The sequence below is a fragment of the Gymnogyps californianus genome, chromosome 12 (assembly GCF_018139145.2).
Source record: "Gymnogyps californianus isolate 813 chromosome 12, ASM1813914v2, whole genome shotgun sequence".
NCBI lineage: Eukaryota > Metazoa > Chordata > Aves > Accipitriformes > Cathartidae > Gymnogyps > Gymnogyps californianus.
Window position 1 is genome coordinate 8,585,148 of NC_059482.1, and position 27,785 is coordinate 8,612,932.

At 35.9% G+C, this 27,785-nt stretch overlaps 1 protein-coding gene across 2 annotated transcripts in view; it reads right to left on the minus strand.

Moving 5' to 3' along the window:
- The window catches only part of CDH8 (cadherin 8), a 212,148-nt gene that overhangs the window by 76,611 nt on the left and 107,752 nt on the right, over window positions 1-27,785 (minus strand). For both annotated transcript variants that reach the window (XM_050903802.1, XM_050903803.1), the window contains 2 exons: window positions 18,293-18,587; window positions 1,858-1,977 (listed from right to left, as the gene is read on the minus strand). In XM_050903802.1, coding sequence (XP_050759759.1) covers window positions 1,858-1,977; window positions 18,293-18,587 — 415 coding nt within the window. The remainder of the gene's footprint in view (window positions 1-1,857; window positions 1,978-18,292; window positions 18,588-27,785) is intronic.

Sequence of the window (27,785 nt, forward strand, 5' to 3'; positions counted from 1 at the left end):
TTTCATGGTAACTGAACTGCTACTCAAAGGAATATTTGTAACTGGAAATGAAGGTAGGAGGGGGAATTTAATGCTAGTGAAACAGGAGAAAAATCATGATTTTCAGGTTCACCAAAAAGCTTTTGAATTTTCTCTGGCTTTCATGATAACGGAAATCACTTTTCTAGGTGATGAATAGTTACTTCATTGGATTAAGCATAAGGTTTTAATGCAACACAAATAATAAACCTGAATAAAATTAAACAATTTTTTACATTTGGAATATTTCTTTCAGGCTATTTGTATGTGAAAGAAGTGAAAAATCTTCTGTGTAGGTGGAGAATACACTTCTCAGCTCCTCTGTGAAAGCTGATGTGTTCCCATGCTAAAGCACTAACTTTCCGTAGTAGAAACTGAGAAAAAGCCTACAGCTAAGCCCCCTCTAATTAAGACAGCTAACTCAAGTCATTACTGCATACAATAATTTGGAATATTAAAGAAAACCAAATCATGTATTTTGATACTTGATGGTCAGGGTTCTGTTCAGAGTTATATTTCCACATGACTTGTGACAAATCAGCCAGCATGAACTAAGGGGCTTCACTAGTAACACTCTCTTAACATACTTATTTTTGTAACAAGCTACTATTTTTCCATTGTGCTGTGCTAGAGTTATTCTTTGTAAAACTCTATTTTACATGCAGCATAAAATAAAATACTGCATCACATTCCAGAGATTATTTTCACATTTAGGATAGCTGTTGTTCAACCAGAAGAAAATACTTTAATGGATTAATCCATTAATCTATTAATATATATCAACCTATACTATTTACATAAAGTGCCTGTAAGTTAGGGCATTTCTAGGAAAGGGAAATAATTTTCCCATGCAATCTCACCAGAAAGAGTTAAAGAACTTCTGGACTTTAAAGGGTCTAAGAGTACTCTGATTAATATTGGTGAGAAAACTTAGCACACTTGATCTATCAAAAGCATCCTTTAATAATTTCTCCTAGCATTTATTTAATAATTTTGTTAATCTGCATGAGGACAAGAATTTTTACTCCTGCTTTACTCCTTTATGGTCATATAAATTCAGGTGGTTTTTTGTATGTTTTAAAATGAGTTATAGCTTTCTTCTCCTTAGGAGATCACAACTGCTTGACTCACAGTGATTAAAACCAGCTTCTAGTAAAAGGTGAAAGAATATAAGAAATAATATCAAATCACTTTAAAAAACACTTCTCAGACTTAACTAAATTAATTTGCTGTAAGTACAACATATGTACAGAAAACAAGAGAGAATGGATTTATTAGCACTTCTTTCAGATAACTTTCAAGACTTTAACACCACAGAGAAATAGTCATCCTAAACGTATGCTAATAAAACTTCATACCAATACACAGTATCATGTTCTTTCTTTCTCCTGATCCAGCCAATCAAGAAAGAAAAATAATTTTTAATGAAAAGACAGAATATATTCACTAAAATTCCCAAGCTAAACTGTACTTTTCTTTAACTGGAAATACTACAGTCTCATATTGAAAATGACATTATGCTCATTAAATTCCTCAGGCCAAGTCTTTCAATCCCTAATCAGTTATAAGTCACACAGCACTTCCACTACCTTCGGTTTTGCTTCAGTAACTTCTGTAACATTAGCATCACCATTACTTACATTACCATTAATACAAATTTTTCTTTGTCTTTTCACATGATCAGACTCTAATGGAATACAAGCGAGACACATGTTACAACTTGGTAATACTGACAGACATCTACTTATGTTCCCTGTTTAAGTATACTATATGAAATACGTAAGAGGCACGGTCACTTGTGTAAATATAACCCTGGGATTCATATTCAGAGTCACCTACCTGTATGTGGCTCAATAGAAAAGTAAGGCTGTCCTTCCAGAATGCTATAAACCAGCTTGGCACTATTTCCATAAACTGGATCATCTGCATCTGTAGCTGTTACTTTAGTAACAAAGGTGCCTAAATAAGAAGAATATACACAATTACTGTTTACGCTTTTACTAGAAATTTGCATAACTTATTAAAAAAATAATTTGAAACAAAAATTAATTTCCTTGTGATTTGTATGACAATAATAAAGGAAGAAAAAACATCAGTAACAACTTAAAACATTACTTGTGGAACACAAACAAAACATTTTCCTTCAAGATGATATATGCCAACAAACTGAATTTCTGGGTAAAAGAAAAACCTTTTTAGTAGCTGTATTATTTAAGGTTTCTTTGTAGAATGCATTTAAAGCTACCTGATAGATCTGTGTAGACTTCAAGCATTTGCAAAGGAATCATATCAAAGGGATACGAAATACAAGGTTAATAATACAATATAATATGTTCCATTTAAGACTTGCAAAATCACATTTGAAAGAACCTTGCCAAATTACAGAGACCACATAGAAGAGCAATAATAAAAAGGATTCTTTTTTCTTCTCTTGGCTTGCAGCCATAATAATGGTTTGATGTGGCCACAGCGGCAGAGTTAGGACAACATCTATTGTCTCTGAAATGAGTCTCTGCCACTAAGGGGGCCATTGTCTAGCCAAAGTTATAAATTCCATACTCTGACCAAAAAAAATAGATGAAAAAATTAAGGAAACTGCCCTTTTTATTTCTTAGGCAACATAGCACTTGCCATTTCTGTAAAGAAGCAAAATCGAATTAAATTCATTCGGTCACATTAAGCTTGCTGCAGAGACTTTTTTTGGATGACTTAAAAACATAATGATGACATTAATTAGGCTAACAGTAAAGACTACCTACAGAGAGAGAAAAAGCAAGAGTAAGAGAGAGGTTAAGGGCTGAATTATGTTTCTTATGTTCAGAAAGGAAAAGAATTATAGCACCCACCAAAATACCCCCCTTTCTGGATATGTCAACAAAAATAGCCTCCTCTTCCTTCTCACACTTTGTGTGCTGCTGAACCCAAATTACATGCCACTTCAGGACAGGAACAGTAAACTAAAGGGGGAGGAGATCCCTTTGGCATGTCCTTGCATTGCGCTCTCTTTTCTTCTTTCTCTGTACGGCACATCGCTGCTATGGCTTTGGGCAGTTTTGTGCGTTACAGTACATGCAAATTATTTAGAGGAATGTTTGCATATTTAGAGATAATTTGCGTATCACCCAATAGCTTCCATTTCACGCTTTCCCACCTGGCCACTTCAAACATTAGGGCAAGATATGGGGCTAGCAGGATTTGGGAATGTCTAGAGAGATGGATAACACCTCGCTTATGGAGGGGAAGTTCTGCAGTGCCTGCAGTTGTGGCAGGTTTGCTGCATGGGAATAATGGGATAATTCCCAGGGAAGTGAATGCGGGTTTTAGAAATACATCTCACTAGAGAAAAAAATGCCTATGGCTTGTACTGGTCATTTATTTTGTCTACTGGCATAAATTTATCCATTCTTACAGGGGGAGAACATCAATGAAGGGAAGTAGATCAGCTGGCTGTCACGCAAGCTCTACCATGGCCCCATCTGGCACGAAAGTGCCCCACCAGCATCTCTCCTGCTGCTCAGCAGGGTCCAGAAGAATCCTCGTGGCTGCAGCTGATGCGTACCACATGGAAGAGGAACGCAATGCTGATGAATGTTATGTTGCATCTATCTTTGACAGACACTTGCTGAACCTGTTCTTATAAACAAGTAAATTGTTTATGTTTTGAAGCTTAACTATGTTTGATGTTGAATGGTGATCTTATATCTAACCTTTAATATAATAATCTTCAAACTGCCACTGGGCATGAGAAATGGACTTTATCCTCAACTTGATGGTTGGTTTGTAAGGAATTAACATCAGAAATTTGTCATCACACCAATTACAAATTTCGCTGTATACCCAGATGCTAACAGACAATGCCTGGTAGCTTTGAGTGACAATGATAACGGGGATAGAAGACACAAATGTGGTCCCCAGCCTTGTAGCAAGTACAGCAGCCTCAGCCTATAGATGATATCCCGAATGACCTCCTTCACATACAGGAGAATAAAAACAGTAACAGGGAAGCAACCATAGGGCACACTCAGAGGCCATGGCGTAGGCTACAGAAAATAAATGAAAGAGGGAACAATGACAAGGAAGTATGCAGGAAGCTTGAGTTTCGATGTTGCAGGAACAGAGGAACAAAAGGACCCTTTGTGGCTTGCCCACAGTAGTTACAAAGCATGAAAAGATGTAGCTATTAGAATTGTCTCACATATATAAGTTTTGTTGGCTCACCTTCTGAAACTCATACACCAATTACAAGTTCTCTATTTTGTTGTTGCTACAGAAAGCAATCTCTTAGCCAAGCTGTACCTCCCCTCTCACAGAATTTAGGCGATAGCCCCACCATCCCAGCAGGACATCCCCTGCAGTTTACAGCTGCTGTCCCATGTGTGATACCAAATATGAATGTAGACGTCAGTGCTTTCTTCAACCGGATTCAAACTGAAGTAGCAAGTGATGTACTAGGTTTCTGTGGCTGCTATCATAAAACTTTTGTTTTGTAATCTTCTAAGACAGAAGAGGTTTGTGCAGAACATCATACAATGGGACAGGGCTGGAATAAGATAAGGCTCATCACAGAACAGTGAAAATTTTTGTAAGAGTATTTTATCTAGGCTGTTCCATTTTGTTTCCATGATATACTTTATACATGAAGGAAAATAAAGAAGTGAAACTGTTGACTTCTTTGAGATTGTGTTTGATTTGCCTAGCTGGCTCTCTTTTCAAAGGACTTCAGAAATAATTACATTGCTTGTTTAGAAAGATTTGATATATAACATCTATTCTTTTCTTACTTCATTTGAGAACTCCTGAAGACTGACTTTATTTCAAGATTTCAAAACTTAAATGGGTATGCTGATTCTTTGATAAACGCGTCCTTTATCCCAAGCGTTCATTAGACATTAAAGTTGAATACACCTTAAGAAAGAGGCAATCAGTGTCTAACATTGCTTCCAATCTTTATGCTCAGCTCTCAAGATTTTTTTCTTGTGATATAAAATAATTTAATCACTTATTGAGGCCCCAAGTTTATCTGAAATTTATACATACGTTAAAAACACATACATAACAGTCAGTATTCCCATTCACTGTTTATATACACAAAAGGGGAGGGAAAATGGCACACCCTTCTTTTTCTTTCCCTTACACGTCACTTGACATGTGACTACAATCTCACCTAATAAAACTAATGAAGGGAAGGGAAAAATAAAATACTCTCCCAGCTCCTAGAAATCAACTTTTTACACTGCCAGTCTCTGCCACTCAGCACTTCATTTCCGACCATCATAAACAGTTCTGAGAAGGTCTGTCAAATTCAGTAGTTTGCTCCCAACAATCTTATTGATGAATATTGTTTTTGAAAAATGTAAGCAATCATGAAACAGAAACAAAACAAATTACTTCCACTATTGAAATTAGTTAAGCTTTTACACAGTTCAAATTTTATCACCTTTAATATGAATTTTTTTGTTTTATGCCTTGAGTCAAATCTTCTGCAGGTGTGAAACGTGCCACATTAATATGTTCGTGCTGGCAATAAGAAGTATATAAAGGAGCAAACTCCGTCCCTTCTGCAGCTGCGGACGATGTTGCTAGATCAGTGCTGCTCTGGTTCCACTGCAAGATGCTAAGGGTCCAGAAGAAGTAGCAACCTATCCCACTCCCACAAGTGACAGAACCCTTTTCAACTAAGCATGAACAAAAGATTTGGAGAACTGAGAGATTCCTGAGGGTGAAAAGTAATGCAGAAAAAAAAGGAACTTGCAGCCACCATGGCTGTTATTTAGGCAATCTCCCAAACACAGCAGAACTCTCCGTGCTTCGGTCTAGAGCTTTGGATTATCAATATTTAAGTAGGATTTTACTCCACTACAGACACTGCAGTTATAAACTGCATGTACATAAATAATTTTTACATGCATAATGTGCTTAAAGTTTTAAAGATAAAAATTTTGCATTGAAAAAGCAGTAAGAATGCAGGGAAGAGCATTTATTAAGTAAATGCTCTTAGAAAAACAACATTCTGGGTTCTGCCTAGCAAACAAACAGCTAAGGTTTATGTTTGTGTTTAATTTTGACCACATTTGGCTTGTGTTTGTTTCTTTGTCAACGCTACAACAAACTCATTTAGCTAGAGTCTATAAATTTGAAATGGTGCCATTTTTACAAGACATCCACTATTATAGTCCAAGTCACTGTTGTCGTAATTACAATAATATAGCAGTTTTATATAATCTGGCCCAACAACATAATCAGTTTCTTTTTTTCTTTAAGTACCTAATATTGCCTTATGTCAAACAAAATCATTTTTTTGATAGGTGAGGCAAATTTTAAGATGTTCAGTTAAAAAACTTTCTACATTTCTTTCTGAGGTACACTTTTGCAATGCTAATGACCCTGCGATTAAATATGGAGTGCCAAGAGATTCAACAGATTTTAATCAATGAACGCTTCTAATGTGATTTAGCCATTAACCATTGCTGATTGTTTAACTCTGTTAGTGTCAGGTTTCATAGCTTCTCTTTGCAACAGGCTAGCTAGCAATCAGAGACGCAATTAACAATAAAAGTATTTTTATACAGCTAGGTAAGAAAGCCTGTGTTTGCTGGCAAACTAAGATTAAAAGCCATCATAAAAATAAGATGTGTGTGCTCAGCTAGTGCTCTTCTGTTGTTTTGGCTGTGTTTTTATGCGCAAGTCAGGGTACAGATTCTGCACATTAGTCAGAAAGAAATATGCATATGCTGCCACAGGGAGTAGGAAAGCAAATTTTTTGGTGTGGCAGGGAAATGTGCATACTGGGGGGAAAAAAAAAAAAAAGGAACTTCTGTGTTCTAGAGGAGGTAACGCATAGTCGGTGCCAGAAATTTACATGAATCCATATTCAATGAAGCAACCATTTTGTTGAAACATTGTAATGGCTGGTAAGAATAAAAAAGTGACCGTAATGCAACCTAGTGAGACCATGTTTTCTCATTTTCGCAGGGACTTCTGGGTTTTTTTGCTTTTCTGATGCCCTTTGTGGTCTCCCTCACTCTTTCTCTCCTGCTCTTCCCAAATCTTGACAGGCTGAAACCTCTATTTCATTCAGAAGATCTGATTACCAACCTGACAGGGCATTAAGAATATATTTGCATGAAAAAGACCTACCATTATTTACAAACTGTTTTGTTTTTCTGAAAGGATCACTGTGCTTCAAAATCTCTAGCTAGATTTTGAGTTTGGCTGATAGTAGCCCTGCAGTCAGAAGTGGTCAAAGCAAAGCATTGTTTGTATTCAGCAGGTCAGATAAGCATTCTTTCCAAAATGAAGCCTTTTCTTCACTGTCCTTCTCTGCTATAATCTCACAGGTAGCATGACAGTTGTTGTCATGGTAACAATTTTTTATTGAATAAAACTGCAATAATCTCATAAAAACCTGTATAACTTCTTGACATGTAAATTATTACTGCCTCAAAGCTGAAGAAACTTATTCTTATTTGTTTTTCATTGTTGCTGATTTTTTTAAATACAGAAACGTAGTTTTAAGCCTTATCATCCTGTATTAGTCTATATGAGACCATTTCTAAACACAAAATCTATGAATTAGAGATTTCACTAACCAAATAAAGAAAATGTATATGGAATAGTAATCTGTGTAATGCACTTCAAAACTTGTTAACATATGCAAAATACACACATAAAACATTATCACTGGTATTTTAAATTGCATACCTTGGTGTCTATGCAGATACACACACATGTATACGTGGGTATGTTGTATGAGTGTTTTAGGGTTCTTTCGCAGATCGTACGTTATTTCACTCCAACCTTCTACATCAGTATTTGAATGTATTTTTATTATTATTAATAGCTATTTTATTGCCAAAGCTCTAAAAGCCCAATATGTGGATCAGGTCTCACAATGCAAGAAAGTCCTCCTCTCAAAGACTCCAGGAGCCAAGTACCAGGGAAGACAAATGCAGACAGACAACTGAAGAGAGACAAGGAGATGACAAGAGGATGTAAATCATCCTGGGAAGCAATGCTGTCATCACGCAGTGGTGCTGCTGCCTGACCTAATTGCTGTCAGGTTAGCACACCTACGCCACAGTGCCTACAGTACGTAGGCATCATGGAAGAGTTTTAAGGAGTGCTTTGAGAACAGATGACAGAGGTCTTGTGTGGGTTTTTCAGGAGATCTTCCCACACTTAAAGGAAAGCATGTGAAAAATAGAAAAATATTTGCTTTTTAAGTGTCCAGTGGACCCCTTTCAGTGACAAAAAAATTAATGGAGGTAGAAGATGACATCCTAAGCAGTCGTAAGGGGTAGAGATATGGGCCAGAATGGTCCACTAAAGGAAAAATGGGCAACTTATGCTTGACATGCTAGAGAGACAGGAAGGCCAGAATGTATTCTACTATATCTATAGTAGAATCCTGTATACAGCCACTCCTAGAGGGAGAAATGAGAAGGAAAATTTGTGTACTTTACAGATGTAATACTGGTATGTGCGTGATGAGAACCATATAAATACATAGATACAAGACTTCACTTAATCTTCTGCAGAGAGAAAAACAACAACAAAAGCTTCCTTACAATGAGAAATTGTACAAGGAGGAATAGCTCCCCAAGGGAAATAACAGAATCCTCCTCACTGAAGAGTTCACTCTATTGCACAGGATGCTAGATAATGTATTCTAAGGGAAAACCCTAGAAAGACAGGAAGATTAACTAATAGGGTAATTTGTCTTTCCCAGCTGTAATTTATTTGACTGTAAGTAGTGAAATACTGTGATGCTGTCATGATCTTGTTTATGATGATTAAGGTAAGGAAGAAGGAAAAGAAAGTTATTCATACAACTCAGTTTTAGGCTCAACTGGCTCAATTAGATACCTAGTTGCGCTAGCTTTCTGCTCTATCTAAGGGAGGAAGACAGAACTGTCCTCTCATGGGATCCTTCTTTCTTGATTGACCAGAGACGAATCCAAATTAAATTAGCCAGGTAATGTGAATGCCTAAATTTCAATCATATGACTATTCTCTTATGTGTATGTACTCAAAATAGGCCATACGAGTCTATAATACTAACCTTCCAGGAACTTCAAGCATGTAAGCTGGCACACCATCTTATAGGAGAAGTACAAATCTTGCAAGACTTTTCTTTTCATTTACATTATTTTCCATATATATAAACACCTATGTGCACTTATATACTCATACAGACAATTGTATACACTTTCTGAAATAAACTGCAACTGATACCTTTCATATTCATTTTTTTAAATCTAATCTAAAGGATTAGAGTAACAAAGCATTACTTGTTTGTTTTGCTAGCTTGTTTTATATAAGTAGTCGTATGTCATGTCACTGAAATGCACAGAAGAGACTGGAGAACCCAGCACTCTACAGACCTACAGGAAATAGCAGATGCTGCCCCAAAGAATTGATAGTCTAAACCAAAAGTCTTAACACCTAAAATATCTGGCTTAATAAAGGGATCTGAAAGAATCAAACAGGAGCAGCTTGGTCAACAGTAGGAAATAACCACTACAATAAATTATGAAGTACCATGCAGGAAAATGCAAGAAACTGTTTCCACCAGGAAAATAATCTTTTCGTATACCTCTGATATAGTAAGTCAGGTTTAGCTCCATAAGCAGAAGAGGAATCTGAGTTGTTTCTTCCAAGCGTTGTATATTTCTTAACGCAATTTTTAGAGTAGATAGTTCAGAAAGTTAATGAAATCTTTAAAAAAATGTTAGTATCATGCAGTATGCGTATGAGTCAAAACCTCTGAACAACTGAATATCCTACCACATGTAACACAACAATGTTTTTAGATTGCTCATGTGTCATTTTAAGGACTTTCTATCATGTGAGGGAAATGGGAAAAATATATTGTATGCAAATGTGTAACTGCAGAAGTATGAAAGGTGCTTGCTATGCATAGGAGAAAAATGCCTTCTGTACAGCCCACAGACAATGGAGCAAGCTGGCAGCCTTCAGCATTTTACAGCTGTATAATGAGGACTGTAGGAAGCATGGCTGTGAAATCTAATAAGCTGCATATTTTACAATTTTTTGTGCATAAACTAATTGTTTCAGCACTCATGCTGCCTTTTTAACATGATTTTTGGAAACAAAAATGTTTTACATCAGAAATACATATTCAGATCTAGTGCTATAGATAACTCTTTGGCAATTATCTTTGCTGATGTTATGTACTGCTTGGATTTAGCTTGTGTGAATCTAAAAAGAAAGGACAGTGCCTTTTCAGTTTTAAGGTTGGCAATTCTTTCTTGCTACAACTTATAAGATGGTGCCATTAGAGAGCCTGCAGGTATTCCTTTATAAATTCCCCTGGGTGGCTGTTTGTTAGTATTAGAATATAATAATAGAATAGAATATGTCTGTAACATCACAGGCAACAGTAGAAGGGTAAAATATATTTTATGTTTGGCTTAAAGAATTATGTTTTCTTTTCATGTTATTTTTTTATTCTCCCTTTAGATATCACCCTCACTATGGAATATTAATTGATATTTGTGAGAGATGTGGGAAAAAGCTACCCTTTTGTTCAGGACTTTTTGAAAGACTGCTTGTCTCTAATCAATTGACTATTTCATCAGCATTCATTCTGCGAGGTCCCCAGGCAAACACAGTAAAATTGGATGATCACTGTACACTGTATTTCCAAGCAGGAAAAAAAAAAGTACTGTAAGGCTTGTTGATTTCGATGGAAGTTTCAGGTTATGCTCAGGTGTATTGTATAAAAATATAAATAAATAATAAAGTAGCCCTGGCTGTTTACTGCAGAAAGTCTTTCATTTATAACTTTCTGTTGTGAAAACAGAAAACGGCTGGTACAATCTTGCAGCTTTGATGCTCTGCTTGCTTTGTTTGGTAGAGTGAAGCCTATAATGCCAGCAACTGTAACTCAGGTTGCAAAAGCAGCCTCTGAAATATTGCCCCCTCAGGCCACTGCGGAGCAAGCATATGGCAGCAGAGCCCGTTTGGGCCCCAGGGAAAGGGTACAGTTGAATCAGCTGCCCAGCAGTACTCTACCGGCTGATTCATGAGAAAGCCGTATTGACATCAGCTCCACAGGCAATTGCTTATCTGTATTCATGAAGAAACATTAAGTGCTGCAGATTCAGCAACTAAACAAAGACAGAGGTACCAATTTGGGGCAGGGTGGGGAATGACCAGTGCCAGAAAAAAAAATGGATTCTGAATTGGATCTGAATCTCATTTTCCCAAATGTCAGGCCTGTCCATCAAAGAGATGGCTAACACAGGCCATCTGAATTAACAGCATTTGAGGAGTATTGGTCCCCAGTGTTCTAAAGCTAAATCTTTTGTGTTAGCAGAGTGATAAGTTACATTAATAAAAGTTTCTGTGAAAATATTACTACACTGAATTTAATTTTCTGACCTAGCACTTTCTACCTCGTGGTCAGAACTTGTCTACATTTCCCACAATTGAAAAAAGAGAGAATACGTTCCAGTCCAGTTTTGTGGCTTTTCATAGAGCCTCAGTGTGGCAGAAATCTGTTTTCCACATAGGCATCATCCCCTGGCCAGCAAACGGGCTCGTGTCACAAGCATAACTGTTTGGAAAAATGAAATGGCATGCTTTCAAAGCCAACAAAACAAACCCCCTACCACTGTTTTAAACATATTTTTCTTCAAATTTGAAATTTGGGAAAATTGTGAAAAATCCTTGCTAAGAGTAGATTTAAACTTGTAAACAAAAGAGAATGTATCAGAAACCTGAGTCAAAGACTTATTTTCATATAGTCACACAACAGAAATATGACGATGTGTTTGATATGTACAAATGAAAGCAACCACAAAGAATTTCAGAAGCAGAATATTTGCAACAAGAACAAGATGTTTGTGACTATGAGACAAGAATCATCTGGAAAAACGACAGTGGGATAGATTCTCGTAGATTACATAGGTGCATGCTTCTCTAGTCCTAAGACTGCCAAAATTTTCTCTGCTCTGCCCTCATATGATCAACATACAGCTATGTCTCTGTCCTCATGCTGTGAAACAGGAACATCATAGGAACATGTATTCCTCTATATGGAACTCCATAAGGAACTATGACTTCAATTCTGATCCAAATGGCTTTTTCCTGATGAGTTTATCTTCACTGTCATTTGCACAACCTTCCTTTGCGCAAAGGGAATGCATGCGTGCAAAAAATGGAAAATTTGTGACAAACTGCTGACTGTTAATGGAGAGGAAAAAAAGGCAGCTTCTGTCTAAGAAACCACTACACATTAACAGCTCCATACTTTGCACAGGTAATTTAGGGCTTATTTCTAAGAACCAGACAGTGTCTTCAGAACCTGAAACATTCAAGTACTTGCTGCCATTGGTACGAAGTATTTTGAGCAATCCCACCGATTTTAACAAATTTATATAATGTCAATGAACTAGCTGCATATACTCAGGACAATATAGGTCAGTGCAACTAAAAGGTCAGATTATAAATCCCTAAAGAGCAATATTATAACTTCATCCATGGTCCTTGAGCTCATAATGGTCATTTAACAACAAAATAAAAAGATAATGACATTTTCAATCAGACCTCATGAGAGACAGAAAGTACAAAAATAATAACACATACTCAGAAATACGTTTTTTCAAGGCTCAATAACAAGTCAAATTAAGGAGAAGACTGTCTTGGTTTTGAATACAGCCTAACCCACTACTTAAGGTTACTTACAACTTTGCTTTTGGAACCGTTGTCTCAGTCACGCAGAATGTACAGAAGATTTTAAACACATGCACAAATAAATCTCTCACTTAAAATGCTCTTCAGTACCACAGCTAGTGAATTTGATTATGCACAAGATGAACAAGTAGAGGAACAAGACAACATGAAGATATGCATTTTCTAACATTGTTGCCATATTTTACAACATCTGCTGTTTTTTTCCTTAGCTTTTGCACTGCCTTTGCATTTACCCTTTGGGCTAATTTGTAGTTGACCCCAGTAATATAGTCTTTTTACTCTACAATTTTGTGACAAACTATCATTGATTTAACAGTCATGCTCAGTGCCTTAAAAATCAATGAATACATAGGAAAAAACCCAGTAAGACAGTGTGGTTGATCTTGATAACATTTCAGGTCAGGTTTTTATAGCAACTTTCTAATTTATCAAGTTATTTTATCACTATTTATATCAGACATTGCGTGTTGATTTCATATTCAGCAGATTTTGTCCTTTTGCAAACAATCTCTAACTGGAAGAGAACTAGTATCTTCGGGAGAACTGGAAAGAAAAGCTACACTGTGTACAGTGCACTTCTACTATACATGGCTATACTAAACAACTCTGTTCTGCTTTTGGAAAAAAAAAAAAGATTGAATGATTTCTTATTTACAGTGGTGTAATCAAGGGCAAACTTTGATCCAAAGGAAAACATTGCTAAGTAGATGTGCTTGTGCCAAAATTGGAAATTGATATTCGGACTCAACTGAAAGCCTAAACCCTTTCCAATAAAGACCTTTTTCCTCCAGTAAATAGTTTTCATGGAAGCATTTAAGGACAAAAATATTACTTTAAGCTTTTTCACTTTGTTAATATTTTCAAGTGTTAAAGGCAAAAGCATTTCTAGAGCAATGGCAGACTGAATTCCACTGTATGTACCTTAAGAGGGGGTTTTTTATGACTCTTGGGGGAATTCTTAATATTTGGAGATTATTAAAGTTTGTCTGTTTACCTTAATTCAGGCAAACTACAAGAGAACTGTCTTCCTTTATGGCTTTTGTTCTTTTTCCATCTGTGTCCTTTTTTATTTCATCAACACGTTTGTCACTCTACTTCTGTCGTCTTCTGTCTTTCAACATGACACTAGCTGTCTAAACACTCTTGGTTTCACTAAGAACGAAATCAAGAAATTTCACTCCTCATTCCTCTCCTGAAAAAAAAGTCCTGAAACTATACTGTTGGGAGACAACATCCACTTTTGCTCCCATTATCACCTCTGCAGCATGCTTTCAGGGAATTCACGAATCTGTGTGTAGTTGAGAAGGCAACACAGAAACAGAACATACTTGAGGGGGGGTGTGGTTTCTTTTTTTTTCTTTTCTTTAAATAAGCTACAGGACCAGTTCCAATTACCCTTGTGGATCTTCTAAGATTGCTCATTCATTTACATAATATGCTATCTTCATTGCAGGCATATATACAGACCTCATAGACATTCTTCCTCCCAGAAGCTTAGCTGAATCTCTTTTTAAAAGGTTTTAACTGGGTTTCATTCCCAGTGTGTCCCTTTACATCTAAAAGTGATTAAACAAGATTTACAGACAAATTAAATTATTTCCTATTTATGAAATGCAATACTGTTACAATGAAGTGATTCCACAGATTTCACTTTTTGATCTTTAATTCCTTAAGAAAATTAGTATCAGAATTAAAAGATTAAAGTGCTCAGTTTCAGCAAAGAACATATTCTCCATGTACACTATATTAGCTTTCACAAGCAAATTCATCATTTTGGAGTTGGGGAACAGGGCTTACGATAGTAGATTATATAGGAATTACGTAAAAAAAGAAAGGAACACAAAGATGAAATAAGGGAAAATTCAGTTTAGTTCTCAAAACTTTTTCTGGCATGTGCTCCTCTCTTTCCTCAAAGAGAAAAATAAATTATTTCAAAATAATTCTGAACACAGTGACGATACACAGCACTCAGTACGTGTGTGGGTGTGTGTTCTGTGAAGACAGCTGAAAAGTGAGCATCATTCCTACCGGAGATAACACAGTGTAATACTAATCGTCTTTGCACCAAGTAGTGGAAGGAAAGCCATGCAAATCCTTTTCTTGTGTTTTAGTAGGGAAGCAGGATTTTCCAGATATCACCGATACATAATGTAAAAATCAAACAGGCTGGATTGTGGCCATATACGTGTGATAATCTCATATATTGGTATCCACACACATTCATACATACCACATACGGAAAGTTTGCACGTACATTGCAGTTTTCACATCCTCATAGTGTATCATTCATGTTCTAGACAGTCATGCAAAAATACCACTGACATTCATATAATACATTTCTTCTAGCAAGGAACATAAGACCAGTATCTAATGCATCTATGAGAAAAACTGCATTGTGTTAGAACGTCAACATTATGTTACAGAATAATGAAAGGTTAATGTGTTCATCTGTATTTTATGCATTGCTTTCCACAGAGGTCCAAAAATAAAATGCCTTGTACTGCATCCTCATTACATAAGTACTATATATATATAGCATATGAGTTCCTCTTCTGTTTCAGAGCAGTCAGAATTGGTATAAGCATTTCGAGGAAAGACGAGGTTTAGTAGAACTTTGTTTTATGCTGAACACTGCCTAGTAATGACTATATTGTAGAAATGTCAAGGCTGAAATTAGCAGTGGGTGGAGATCTCTTTAAGGGGAATTAAGTAAGTGGATAATGGAAGTGAAATACTCTTAGTGTGGCAAAAAACCCAAAAAATTCCTTGAACTCTGAAAGGAGATCGTTTTCTTATAAACGTTATAGAGGAATTAAAGTCATTTTAAGAGCACTAACAAGACTTAAAGAAAGCTAAAATAATTTACGAAGCATCATTTAGTACACCTCTTGATGTTGCTACCTGTGGGTTAAAAGAGGAAGACAGAAGGAAACAGTAACAGCAACATTAGTGAAGGGGTAACATTCTCATCTTCAACTTTCCAGCCTTGAAATTTGGTTCCATCAGCGATTAAGACACAGACTTGACTGCATATGCTGCATAGATTTTACAGTCATTCATGACCCATGTAATGCAATGGTAAACATACTCTGAGTTTTGAAGTGGCAGCTGAGAATTAGGTTTTGTTTTTCAACAGAAGAGCAGGAGTGTATGTGCTTCTTCAGAAGCTTGTAGCTTGAAGTACATGCACCCCTAGGAATGTCACATAAAAAACATGCAAGGTCCAGGGATCATAAGGGATAAATGTGCAAAACTTGCATAGTTTCAGTAATAAAGGTAATAAATGGTAGACCTCTGAGATAATCTATAACAAGTTTCTACCTATATTTGTGTTGTTAGAATAAACTCATTTTGGACCAAACTCTTCCATGCAGCCTAAGAATATGTAAAAATGTGGAACTACATGATTTCAGAGGCAGTTCAGTGAAGAACTGTTTCTCTTTCCCCCACCATGCTAGAGGAAACAGGTGAAATAATATCCTCCAAAAGCCAGCCCCTTTCACTATTCCCTAAACTGACATCTATGTCCGGGCATTGGTCATTTCTTCTACTATAAATTTTTCCGAGATAAAGTTTTATCTTTTAATTCATCTCTCATGACCTTCCTTTACATTTTCCCCTCCTCTTTCACACTAACACTTTTCTCAATTGTTTCACTTTCCCTCTCTTTCGTTAATATTTTACTTTTTATTCTCTTGCTCTCATTGCACTTTTACCATCTTTTAAACCTCATGTTAACCAATTCATTAGATTTTTATTCATCTGATCTTCTGACTAGTTTCCTGTCAAAGTTTTTGGGTTTTTTTTTTTTTTTCCCCCTCATCTTCTTTACAGTGAATACTCCTTGGACAGGGGCCATGTCTTTACTAAAGATTATAAATACTGCTCATATGCACAGATATAAATTATTTTTATAGTAAGCTTTGTGATCAGAAACCATCTTTTCTTGTCTGCATATATCTTCATTTTCTTTTTCCTAGAATACCAAACAAGTCCCAATCATATAAGGATTAACTGCCTTCAATTTCCCTTCCTCCTTCTCCTACTCCCCCCTTTTTTTTCCAAATTTATTTTATTTAATTAAGCCATTTTCTTGCCTAGAGCTTGGCAAAAATATCTTCTGAAAGCAGGTCCATATTATGTTTGTGCTGCTGTATAATTAAAAGTAATTTAACAAATTAAAAGTATGTTTTGGTAAAAGAACTGACATGCAGGCTTGAAAATTCACATATCAGTTTTGGCACAAGCAATTCAATGCAATCAAGATATCAAAATCTGTTGGAGAAGTGCTGATAAAAAAAATGAAGCCTCAGGTATCACCATCCAGTCAGCACACCATGCTTACATTTAAAAATGACCTGGTACAACTCATTGTACTGAATGTGAGTGAGAGGATGGTTCTGGCTCCTCACATTCCCCCTCTTTTTAACTAAGACAGAATGGTGTTTTTGAAACTTTTTGATAGGGTGCTGCTTTATTTTACAAAGTACCTTGGCAATCCTTCGTTATCTTGCTTTGACAGATGTAGACAAATTGCTGAAAAGCACATTATCCTCAACCTAATACTAGAAAGCGTTAGAATTTACTCTGCATTTCATGGCCAGATTTTGACGTCTTTGCTTATACTGAATTCTTCTATTACCCCGAAATTGACTCTTTTGGTTTGATGGGTTTACTTCTCTTTTGCTTTAGTGAGAGCTAAAGATCACCTGCACTCGATATGCATGTATCAGTAGCGACCGAGGACCTGAGTACATACATATGTACCTCTGTAAGTACATACTTACACATTTGCAAATACAGAACAAGGGACAAACTATGCAAAAAAAAAAAAAAAATCTAATATATGAATCCATGAGCAATAGATTTACACTAATCCAACAAAATGAATAAATATAAGTAAAACATATTAAGAAGATTATTTCCTACTCCTTTCTTTTTCTCCCCTTTCACACAATTAATTTCCCTTTTCACCATCTTTTTCCACAGCTTTCTCTGTTTTCCCCTTCCATCTTCTGCGCAATCCTATAGCTAATTGGTTGAGTCCACTCTAGAGTCTAACGATCAATTCCCAGACACAGTATCTTTCATTTCAATGTTTTTGGCTGATTACAGTTGCACTTAGAGGAAAACAAATAAGTATGTATCAACATACTGCAAGTGCTACATCTGTATATGAAAATACACAAACAGATAATTAAACATCAACAAAAGAGCAATAGGATTAGAGTGTCACGTTGGAACAAATCTTGATAAATCCTTCTCAATAACAATACTCTAACTACAGCGTAATAAGGGGAATATAAATCTAGCCCATTAAAGTGTTGTTGGACAAAGAAAGACACATTAATACATCTGTTAGTCATTTTCTTACTACTAAGGGACTCTACTATTGTGCTGCAGATGAAAGCTTTGGCCAAGAAGAGATTTGAAAATATGCAAATTAATGCTAACAACGTAATAAATATCTTATTATTCATCAACAACTCAATGGCATACTGGCATAGTTTGAACTGTGAGTAATCAAAGTTCATCGATGTTTAGATATACATACCTACAACAGACATTTCTGGAACCGTGGCATGATATGGACCATCAACAAACTCTGGGGCATTGTCATTGATGTCTTGAACCTTAATAATGAATTCTGAAGGAGGCTCCAGAGGTTGGTTTGTGTCCCTGTCGACTGCTTGTGCTGTTAGAGTGTATTCAGCTTTTTCCTCACGGTCAAGCCTTTTCATTGCATGAATGTCTCCAGTCTTGTCATTGATCACAAAGATTGTTCCAGCTCCATCTCCTGACAGAATATACTTGATTTTGCTGCTGCCAGGATCCAGATCTGTGTGTAACTAAAAGAAAAAAAAAAAAAAGCAGCATTTTAGAGACAAATATTACACCCAGGTGTTTTTTTTTTTTTTTTGCATTGGTCTAACCATACATTTTGTCAAGCTATTCTTTTGTACTTTAATCTTAGTACCAGTGATGCATATCTCAGCTTGAATACACAAGGAGAGTAGGGATTTGTATGCATACTAATGAAAAACGAATGTAATCATAGGCATAATTAGACTTTCTATTTAAGAAGCAGCTGTTATATATATTTTAAATCCTTGTTCTAAAATGTAAATATCTTCAGAATTATTATCAGCCAAAATGAACAAGCACAAAATGCCCTCACCCTATCAGATCAAAGGGCAAATGAAGGATTAACAATAATAGATATTTTAATCTAGTTTCTTATTTTTAGTTATTACTTTCAGCTTATTTTCAGGTGACTGAAAATGGCTGAACACTGGCATCTGTGTAAATGTTGTAACGGACAGCATTCACAGAAATTTAGAATTGTTTCCTAACTCAGCTGTTAGCAGAACTTAAAAGGTTCTAAGATCTTTATTCTAAAAGTATTTCCCCTGAAATAAAGCTTTGTTAAAGCAAGTTTCCATAAATATAAGAAGAAACCTTACACGCATCTTCCTGTTCTCCTCAATGCCCCATTAGAAAAAATAATACTTAGATTGTACTTGGCTTTTCAAAAAACAAGATAGGATTATAATAATTTGAAACAGTATGGGAAAAATAGGTTTTCCTCTTTACTTTGCATTTTTTTGTTAATTAAAAAGCCTGAACTGAGGAACACTGGAGACAAACAAAGGACTTCCATTGATTTTTTTTGTAGGCTCAGAGCCAAGTACTAAATACCAGATTATCTCCAATAATTTTTAATTTTTGAGGGCGAGCGCACCAATTGGTGGACCATATGTATTAGTGTCAACACATTCAAAAATACAGGATAATAACTTAAATATACAGTAATAGTGCTTTAAATTCTATTTACTATTAAATCTAACACATTCAATATGAGCAATAAGAAGTGGTGAATAACACATCATTAAAAATGTAACTTGCATTTATTATTATTTATCTCTGTCTCGCAAAAGATAGTCTGAAGGAAACACGTACAACGTCTTTCGGGTAGCTGCAACATGATTTACAACGACTACTACTAGACTTGTTCCTGTTTGCTCATTTTTGTGCAGACAGCTCAACAGGAATTGTTGCTGGTTATGCATTTTACTCTTCAATAGATAACAGTGGTTGCTAGGGCCGAGCAGCATTGTCATTTGATATAAGAACCTGTATTAGGATATTAAAATAGGTGTGGAAAAAAGCCTTGTAACACTGGCTACAGCCAAGCCACAAGTAGATTTTTATGACATACCACAAGTAGGCTCTGCAGGTTCTTCAGTAGATAATTGGTCACATTCAGTTATATCTGCAAATTAGCTGTTCAGGAATAAGAGCTTAGAAAACTCATTAACAGCACCTTACAAAAAAGGAATCTCGAATTGTTGCAATGAGCACAGTGGACAACGGCAGTCAGGTCTGATTTTCCAGCTGATCTGGTTTATTATACATACAAAATCCTGGGCCACCAGTATATTCTCTGCTCTGCAATAATAGCAGAACTCCCACTGACTACAAGAGGTGTAACTTCATCCTCTGTTTTGCTTGGCAACTTATTATTACCACTCCAGCTATTACCACACCATTGCTTTAATAACTTTTAAAAAGCACTTTAACTGTCTCTGTGAATATGAATGACTCAATCCAGTTCACTCTTCCTACCCAACCCACTTGAACATACACATAGACATCAAGTGACAGCTGAGTCCTTTTTCCAAAAACTCAATCTGTTTTTCTTTTTGTAGTTGCCATCAGCTTTTACTTGAGAAGAATCAGCATAATTTACGTTATGTTAATTTAAGTTAACAGCACTCTCCTGTTCATTGGTACTGCAGTTTTGTCTGCTCAGTAAGACATGTTAATAGAACTTCTTTTTGTCTTAAAGATTATTGTCCTTATGAGCAGGATTATATTCAACCTAGGTGTCAGCAACATAAAAAATTATTTTCAGGGTCCCAGAGCCTATCAAGATCAATCCAGAATCTGTTTGTGTTTTAAACAGATTGTTTATACTTTAAGCATCTGTTTGATCCCTGAATAAAATCTATATGTTATTAACATTGCATATGAAGGTTTTGGCAGAATATTCATAGCTGAATTACAGTGATGTCATATCACAACATTGTCTGGACACACACAACTCAGCAAAGCAATTGGGAACTCTCAGTTCACCCAACTACAGAGCCTTACAGTGAAAAACTGTAATCCGAATTTCTAAGACGGTACTGGCTGGATAAACTAGATATCCCACACAGATATTTGAGAATGCTCAAAGATTCTCCACTTTGCTGTTTGCTAATAAGTAGGAGAGGCTGTCAGTATAATCTTCGGTGTAAGTTTTACCCATGTTATCCAACAGAAGTTATGGTTCATAAATCAGTTCTGGTACAAATTAATGTAGAGCTATAAAACCTTTACAGTGCTAGTAAGATACCAACAATTAAAATGAAAAAAAGTCTAAGATTACTATTAATTGTTTCTTCTAATAAGTTAAAGTCCTTTCTATCAAAAGAAAGAAATAGATATTGCTATTTGAAACGCTATAAAATGAAGGGCTAAACACTAAACAAAAAGTGGAAGAGCTAGAAGCATTTTATAATCTTAAAGTTGAAACTGAGTCCGATTAGCGGAAGATCAGTTTTTTACCCAAAGATTAATAGTGGTAAAAATGATAGTAAATTTTTTTTAGTTCTTTAATATGGCTTGTTTTTTAAATACGGCATTTACTGAAATCATATGTATTTTTTATGGTGAGCATCCAGGCTGATAGATTAAAATATCTTTTCTAGGTTTTGAAGTTCTTACTATCTAATATCAAAATATTATAATAAATGACCTATGGAAGAGCCATTTTCCCAAAATTATTTCATTGTTTGGATTTAGGATTAAAACATCATCATCTACTTACAAAGTTAAATCACAGACTGAAGTGAAATTCTAAGCCAGAAAGCATAGTGGTTTTTTCCAAGTAATATTTCGTCTCTTCTACCAGATGTGAATGATAATTTACAGCAATCGTCAAGCTTCAGCAAGCTGTGTTCATGTGAAGGTTAAAGATCATTAAACACATAATTATATAGGGTCTAGGTGAATGATAGAGAGACGTAATGACTATGATAAATGAATATCAGTTTCTGCTGAAAAAGCCTCACAAATACTGTAAATGTGAAACTGCTTTCCACACCTGCAGCTTTATTTGTTGTGCCTGTGCTTGAAAGCTGACCTCTTATTTTTCAGAACAATATCGAGAAATGTAAAAAGAATTTCTATTTTAAAAAGGAGACACCTATAGCTAGTCCCTATGTCCCACTACTAGACAGCATCCCAAAACAAACAGAAAAGCATGTTTACTGGAAAACTTAATCATGTTCGGAGTGAGTCAAACTCACTTCCTTTACGTGAGATTCAGTTAATTAGACTTCAAAGGAAATGAAATCTTCTTCCTCCATCACTGCCCTGCCTGTGGGACTATAAATTCAAACATCTCTCTCCCTTAAAGTAGCAGGTGCACCCAATTCATGCTGGGATTTATGGCAACAGGAGAGGTTTTAGATCCTCTCCTAGTTTTAATGGTGATGCAGATGCCCTGTATTAATACCCTACTAAACAGCTCCCACGTACCCTCAGCACAGGTCCATTCCTAAAAAAATTAACTTCATTCAGAATGAACCCTCTGAACACTGCAGTTTCTAATCATTATTAATTCCTTTGCTATTCTACGTTATAATACAGATGCTAATCAATGAAGCCAGTATTAATGGCAACAGCACACAAAGTGTACTTCCACAAAACTAACATTATTTTCACTAATAATGAATGCATATCTAAAAGTATTGCCAACACACTATTCTAATATATAACATATATTTATAGTCTCCCACGTACATACATTACAAACATGCATAATTACAATCAATGCAAGAGAAATTGCGGAGACGAAACTTATTCAAAGAACCTCTATATTCTGTAGATGTAAAAGTGCTACTCTGCAGTAAAAAACAAATACGTGAGCATGTTACTGATATTAAATTCTCCTATTCCATAGATATTTGTTCATCATATTTTTAACCACATTTTCTTAACAAATACTTGGTTCAAAACTATGCATGCAGCCAAGGACTTAATGTATGGATGAAGGCTGCAGAAGCTCCAAGCTGGGTTTGTGAAGTTCTTTTCCAATTCTGAGTACATGGAGAGATTTATGAGTCTCTTCTGCAGATGGAAACTGTCTCACCTGCTCTCAGTCTGCTACCTGGCAAATCAATGGTAGTCACAACAGTAGCTTGCTCTGCACAATGAATTTCATGTTCAAGCCATGTGTTCACCATGAGGAAAGTACACAATGCACTTGGGTCTGGTCCATACCCAGAATTAGCAGAAAGCTCTTGACTGGCCTTTGTAGTAGGACTGGGCACTTCAAGTCCTCTCCAGGTGTGTTGTTGATGCACAACTAGATACAGAGTAGCCCGTAATGAGACGCACCATCAAGGTGAGGATTTGTAACCCTAATTTCCTCATATTAGTAAAAAAGCATAAATATATCAATAATTCACAAGAAGGGAGAAATCTACATATTACAAAAATGCTCCTGGACATTTTTAATTAAGAAAAGAGAAGGCGGTGTTATGTAGTCAAGTTTTTATTTGAGTTTCTTAGAAAATAATTAATTCATCCTCATGTAATTACAAGGGAATTACCCCTTACTTGTTTCAAGGGAAAAGGCATAATCTGCCCTTAAAACTTCATTTTAAGATTTGCATCATTCTTCTCCTTCCTAACTCTGGAATCTTTTTTAAGGGATTAACTACTGCATCACTAATTTTCACCTGATGTTACACAGATACGCACACAACACACCAACACTATCCTAATGCTTCCGGTTCTTCTATTTTTTTACCTATGTCTTGCAACAAACCTCCTCGTTTATGAGGCAGACCCCATTTAAGGAACTTAGAGACAGAAGCTCTAGCTCATTCTGTGAAAGTATGGAAGGATTTTAGTGACTGTTACCATCATTTATATATATGAATGCTTTCAAAAACTGTAATGCACCTTACTCATCATGTATTTCTTTCTGTATGTGACTTTGCAGGTTTTTTTTTCCTAAAAATATGAACATCATTAAGTGTTACAGAAGGTTTTTGTGTGTATTGTTGACGTGCTCTGACACATAATGGACAATGAGCACGTTTATTGATGACCCACAGTTTAAAAAATCATTCATAATTAAACTATTATAGACAGATTCCATTCATTTGGACACAACGCAGAATTAATAAAGTGAATATAATTTCAATTTAATAGAATCTTTCATTTTCTCCATGGATAGGCTGATTCCATCTTTAGTAATGGGAATTATAGCTGCACAATGGGGAAGAGGAAAACCAAATACTCTGCGTTATTATTCAGGGTAATGACAAACTGGGGCACAGACTTGATGTATCTGACATAATGTCAGTACTTGGAACACTTTCAGAAAGGAAACAGACATGTCCATGGATGACAAAGGTTTCATTTAAGGTACGAGAATCATGTAACTTGAAGCCTCTGGAGTAACTGTCAAAAGACATTACTGCTCACACTTCTCAGCTGCAGTTTCATAACCATATTCAAAGAGAATTAAAACAATAATATCCCTAACACTTTCATTTAAGAGTGTAATCTCTGCTTTTGTCTGCCTCAGTTTCCTACCATGTCATTTGAGCATCTTTGATTCTAGATTGCTTCTTTTATGTTTCTGTTCATTCTTTGCTACTGCTTTTTTATTCTATTTGATTTGCTAATTTTGTCTCTGTTTATATTCATACTGCAACTGTGCGCAAACTGCTTTTCATTGCTTACCTTTTGGTATCATCTTATAATACACTAGAGTGAACTGTTGTTTAAGAACCAGAGACAAGATTGGGATCTAACAATCTGTTTGTTCTAATTCACTGATTATGACCAACTGATGTAAGAAGAGAGCTCAGGAATGTGACTGAGTCTTGATCTAAGTCCTTCCTGGTTAGAGCACCGTTGGTCCTTTCTGCACGTGTCATGTATTGCCTTCCTCACCATGCTGAATTAATAATTTTTAATATCTATTTTTGCTCAATGTCTTGGGAGAAAAAAAAAAAAGACAGCTATACTTGTTTTTACAGATGGGAGGAACAGAGGAAGAGATAAACCCATGTTCGGTCTCACAAAGATCCATATTAGGAAAAAATATCCAGACCGTAGGACTACCTAAACCATTCCTAAACAGCTCTACACATTTATCTCCAGTTAATCACAGTATTAATTTTTAATTAGAATTGTTATGTATTGCTGGTGTTGTTTCAAAGAAGTTGTTCCCCCTGCCAGGGGAACTCCCTAAGAGGCAGGAAACCATGCACGCAGATGCAAAGTCTTCCCCAAATCCACAATCACATGTTCATCTTCAGTGATTGTGATGGCAACAAAGACAAGGTAATTTGTTTCTACTCTTTGCTATCTTCATTCCAAAGCATGGTCTCATGTTGATTTTTCTGTACATATTTCTTATATACCTTGCTTCTTCTGAATCCTTATGTCAAGCCAGATGATAGCTGAAGCTTTCTGTTTTCCTAGTTCTGGCCTTGGCCCTTTCCATTTGGGAATACCATCTGTCTTCCCTTCTGTCCTGAGAACACCGCCCACCACATATGACCTGTGTCCCACTGCAGCTTGGACTGCCGCCTTTAGTCGCTGCTTTCTGCAGCTATTTAACACCCAAGTGTCCTGTGTCAAGTGGCCTCAGATGGCTGGCACCTTTTTGTAGTTGGCTTTCTGCCTAGCTTGGAGTTCGTGTAACTGTTTCTGAACCCAGACTGCTGTTCCTTTCTCATGTTCCAGCAGACGCCGCTCCTGTAAAAAGGTCTTGATTTTTTTAACCCAACTGTTTCTGATACTTGAAAACATGCAATGAAATTGTGTCATATTGCCAAAGAGGAATCCTTTCCCATCTCATTTAATTCTCTATTATTTCATCTATAGTGTACTGTGGTTCATCACAGGAGATCTGAAAGCTGGGTATAGAAAGCCTCAAAAATTGCATGCAGTTTTAGTCTTTTAAAACATATTCCCTCTTCTGTACCTTTATGGGGGAAAAAAAAAAAATATCTGTCTGTCATCTCCTACTGTTTGGAGTCAAGTACTTATATTAACAATTCCAGTGCTTCAGGCACTATAATTAACAGTGCCTCCTGCACTTGTCACTCTTTCCCAACTCAGTGAAATAGCAGTAAAGCCATTTACTCCCTCTTCCATCTTGTCGGTCTTGGACACAAACTATGCTGTAGTTTGTACTACCTGTAAGATTGTGTTAAGTCTCCAAACACGACTTCAAAAGACTGTTCCCCTTTGGCTGTCAATTTCTACTGCCAGCAGAGTCTGTCTTGCCGCTCCTTCCTCAATATAGACAAAAGACAGGGAAGGCTGTAAAAAAACCATAAGCCATGGGAATTTCCCATTCAACATGCTAGCCAGAAGTTCGGCAGTTCCTATATTCCAAATCCTTCTCTTTTGTTCCTTTAATCGTCATCATCTTATTCACACTGTTCTGAGCTTTTCTTCCATGTTTGAGCTGTATTTTTTTCTTTCCTCTTTAAAAGCTTATTATAACTTGCTAGGCTTCATTCTCAGGCACAGAGTACATTGCACTTGAGCGCTAAGACCTCTTAGTGTTTTTCAAATGATTTTCTCAAGTGAATGTCAGAGCAATATCTTATAATACATACTCTTAGGATTGCAGAATAGGAATAAAAAAGTTAATCACTACAAACCCACAGCAGTAATTTGAAGGCTGCTTACAAAATCTGTCAAACTAGACAAGCTATAGCCTAGATCAGTGAAGGCAGAAAAAAGTGCAATAGGCCAGTGTGGTCAAAGGTGACAGGATATTTCTATTTATTTAAGCATATTGAAATTGTCATGATTTCACAATCCTTCGACGCTCTGCTTTCGGCTGCTTTCACCACACTGGCTTCTGATCATGCTTTGCTTACAATAATTAGGAGGATCCCAGTGATAATATATTTAATCTATCTTCCTTCTTAATAAAAATTTCAAATCCATGCAGAATGCCATTCTGTTACTTAATGTCTTCTGTTATTTACTAATATTTAATAAAACAAACCTGAAAGCATTAAAATACCTTTTTTGAAGGTAATTTTTCAAACCTAAGTTGACTGCTTAGCATACTTCAGTGTCTGAACATAAGGAAATAAGTACTGTCTAAAACTACCACATAATGTGTAAAGCTGGCAGTGCAAATAGAAAGCTCTTTTCTAGCAATTAGCTGTCAAACACATCCACAGTGCAGAAATATAAACATCAGCTATGCAGCCAGCTTTGAGCTAAAATTGAAAACTGTTGAGAAGGTAACTGAGCGAAATAAAGTGAACTGAAAAATTAAATTGTGAGTACTTACATATTGATTATCTTGTAAACTATCTGCTTACATGTGATAATATAACTTATTTTAGTGTACTTACACTAAGCTGTGAACTGTGCACATGGGTACAAGTATAATTTTTTCTTACTAAAAATATTTTTCAAGTTACTTGGAATGTGAAAATAAACACAGCTAGGAAATGCTACAAAGCAAATTCCTTATGAGATGTCAAACAAAACATTAGTTCTTCAGAGTTACTATGTTTGCAGTTACATAGTAACATCAGTGTCATATATCAGAATAAATAGATATAACATGAGGATAATTTGATTATTTTTCCCTATTTTCTTGCAGTTAGATGTTTATTAGGGATAACTCATGCAGAACTGTAAGTTATTCAGAAGAACCTGGTTGAAACTAGTTATTATGATTTCATGCAGTTTCACAAGAAATTATTTGCCACATCACTTGTGTGGTTTTCAAAGCTTCCTAATGTAATTTCCCATGCATTTCCACTAAAGTCATGTGTTCCTGTGAATTTCTTACAAACTGACTTGCAAAGGTTATGTCTCTCATAATGCGATCAATTTGCAATACCATTAAATTTGAAATATTTTTTAAACCACTAGAGATAGATCATAGCTTCTGCCTTTGTTAATGCTTCTCTGAAAGAATTGACAGAGGAGAGGAG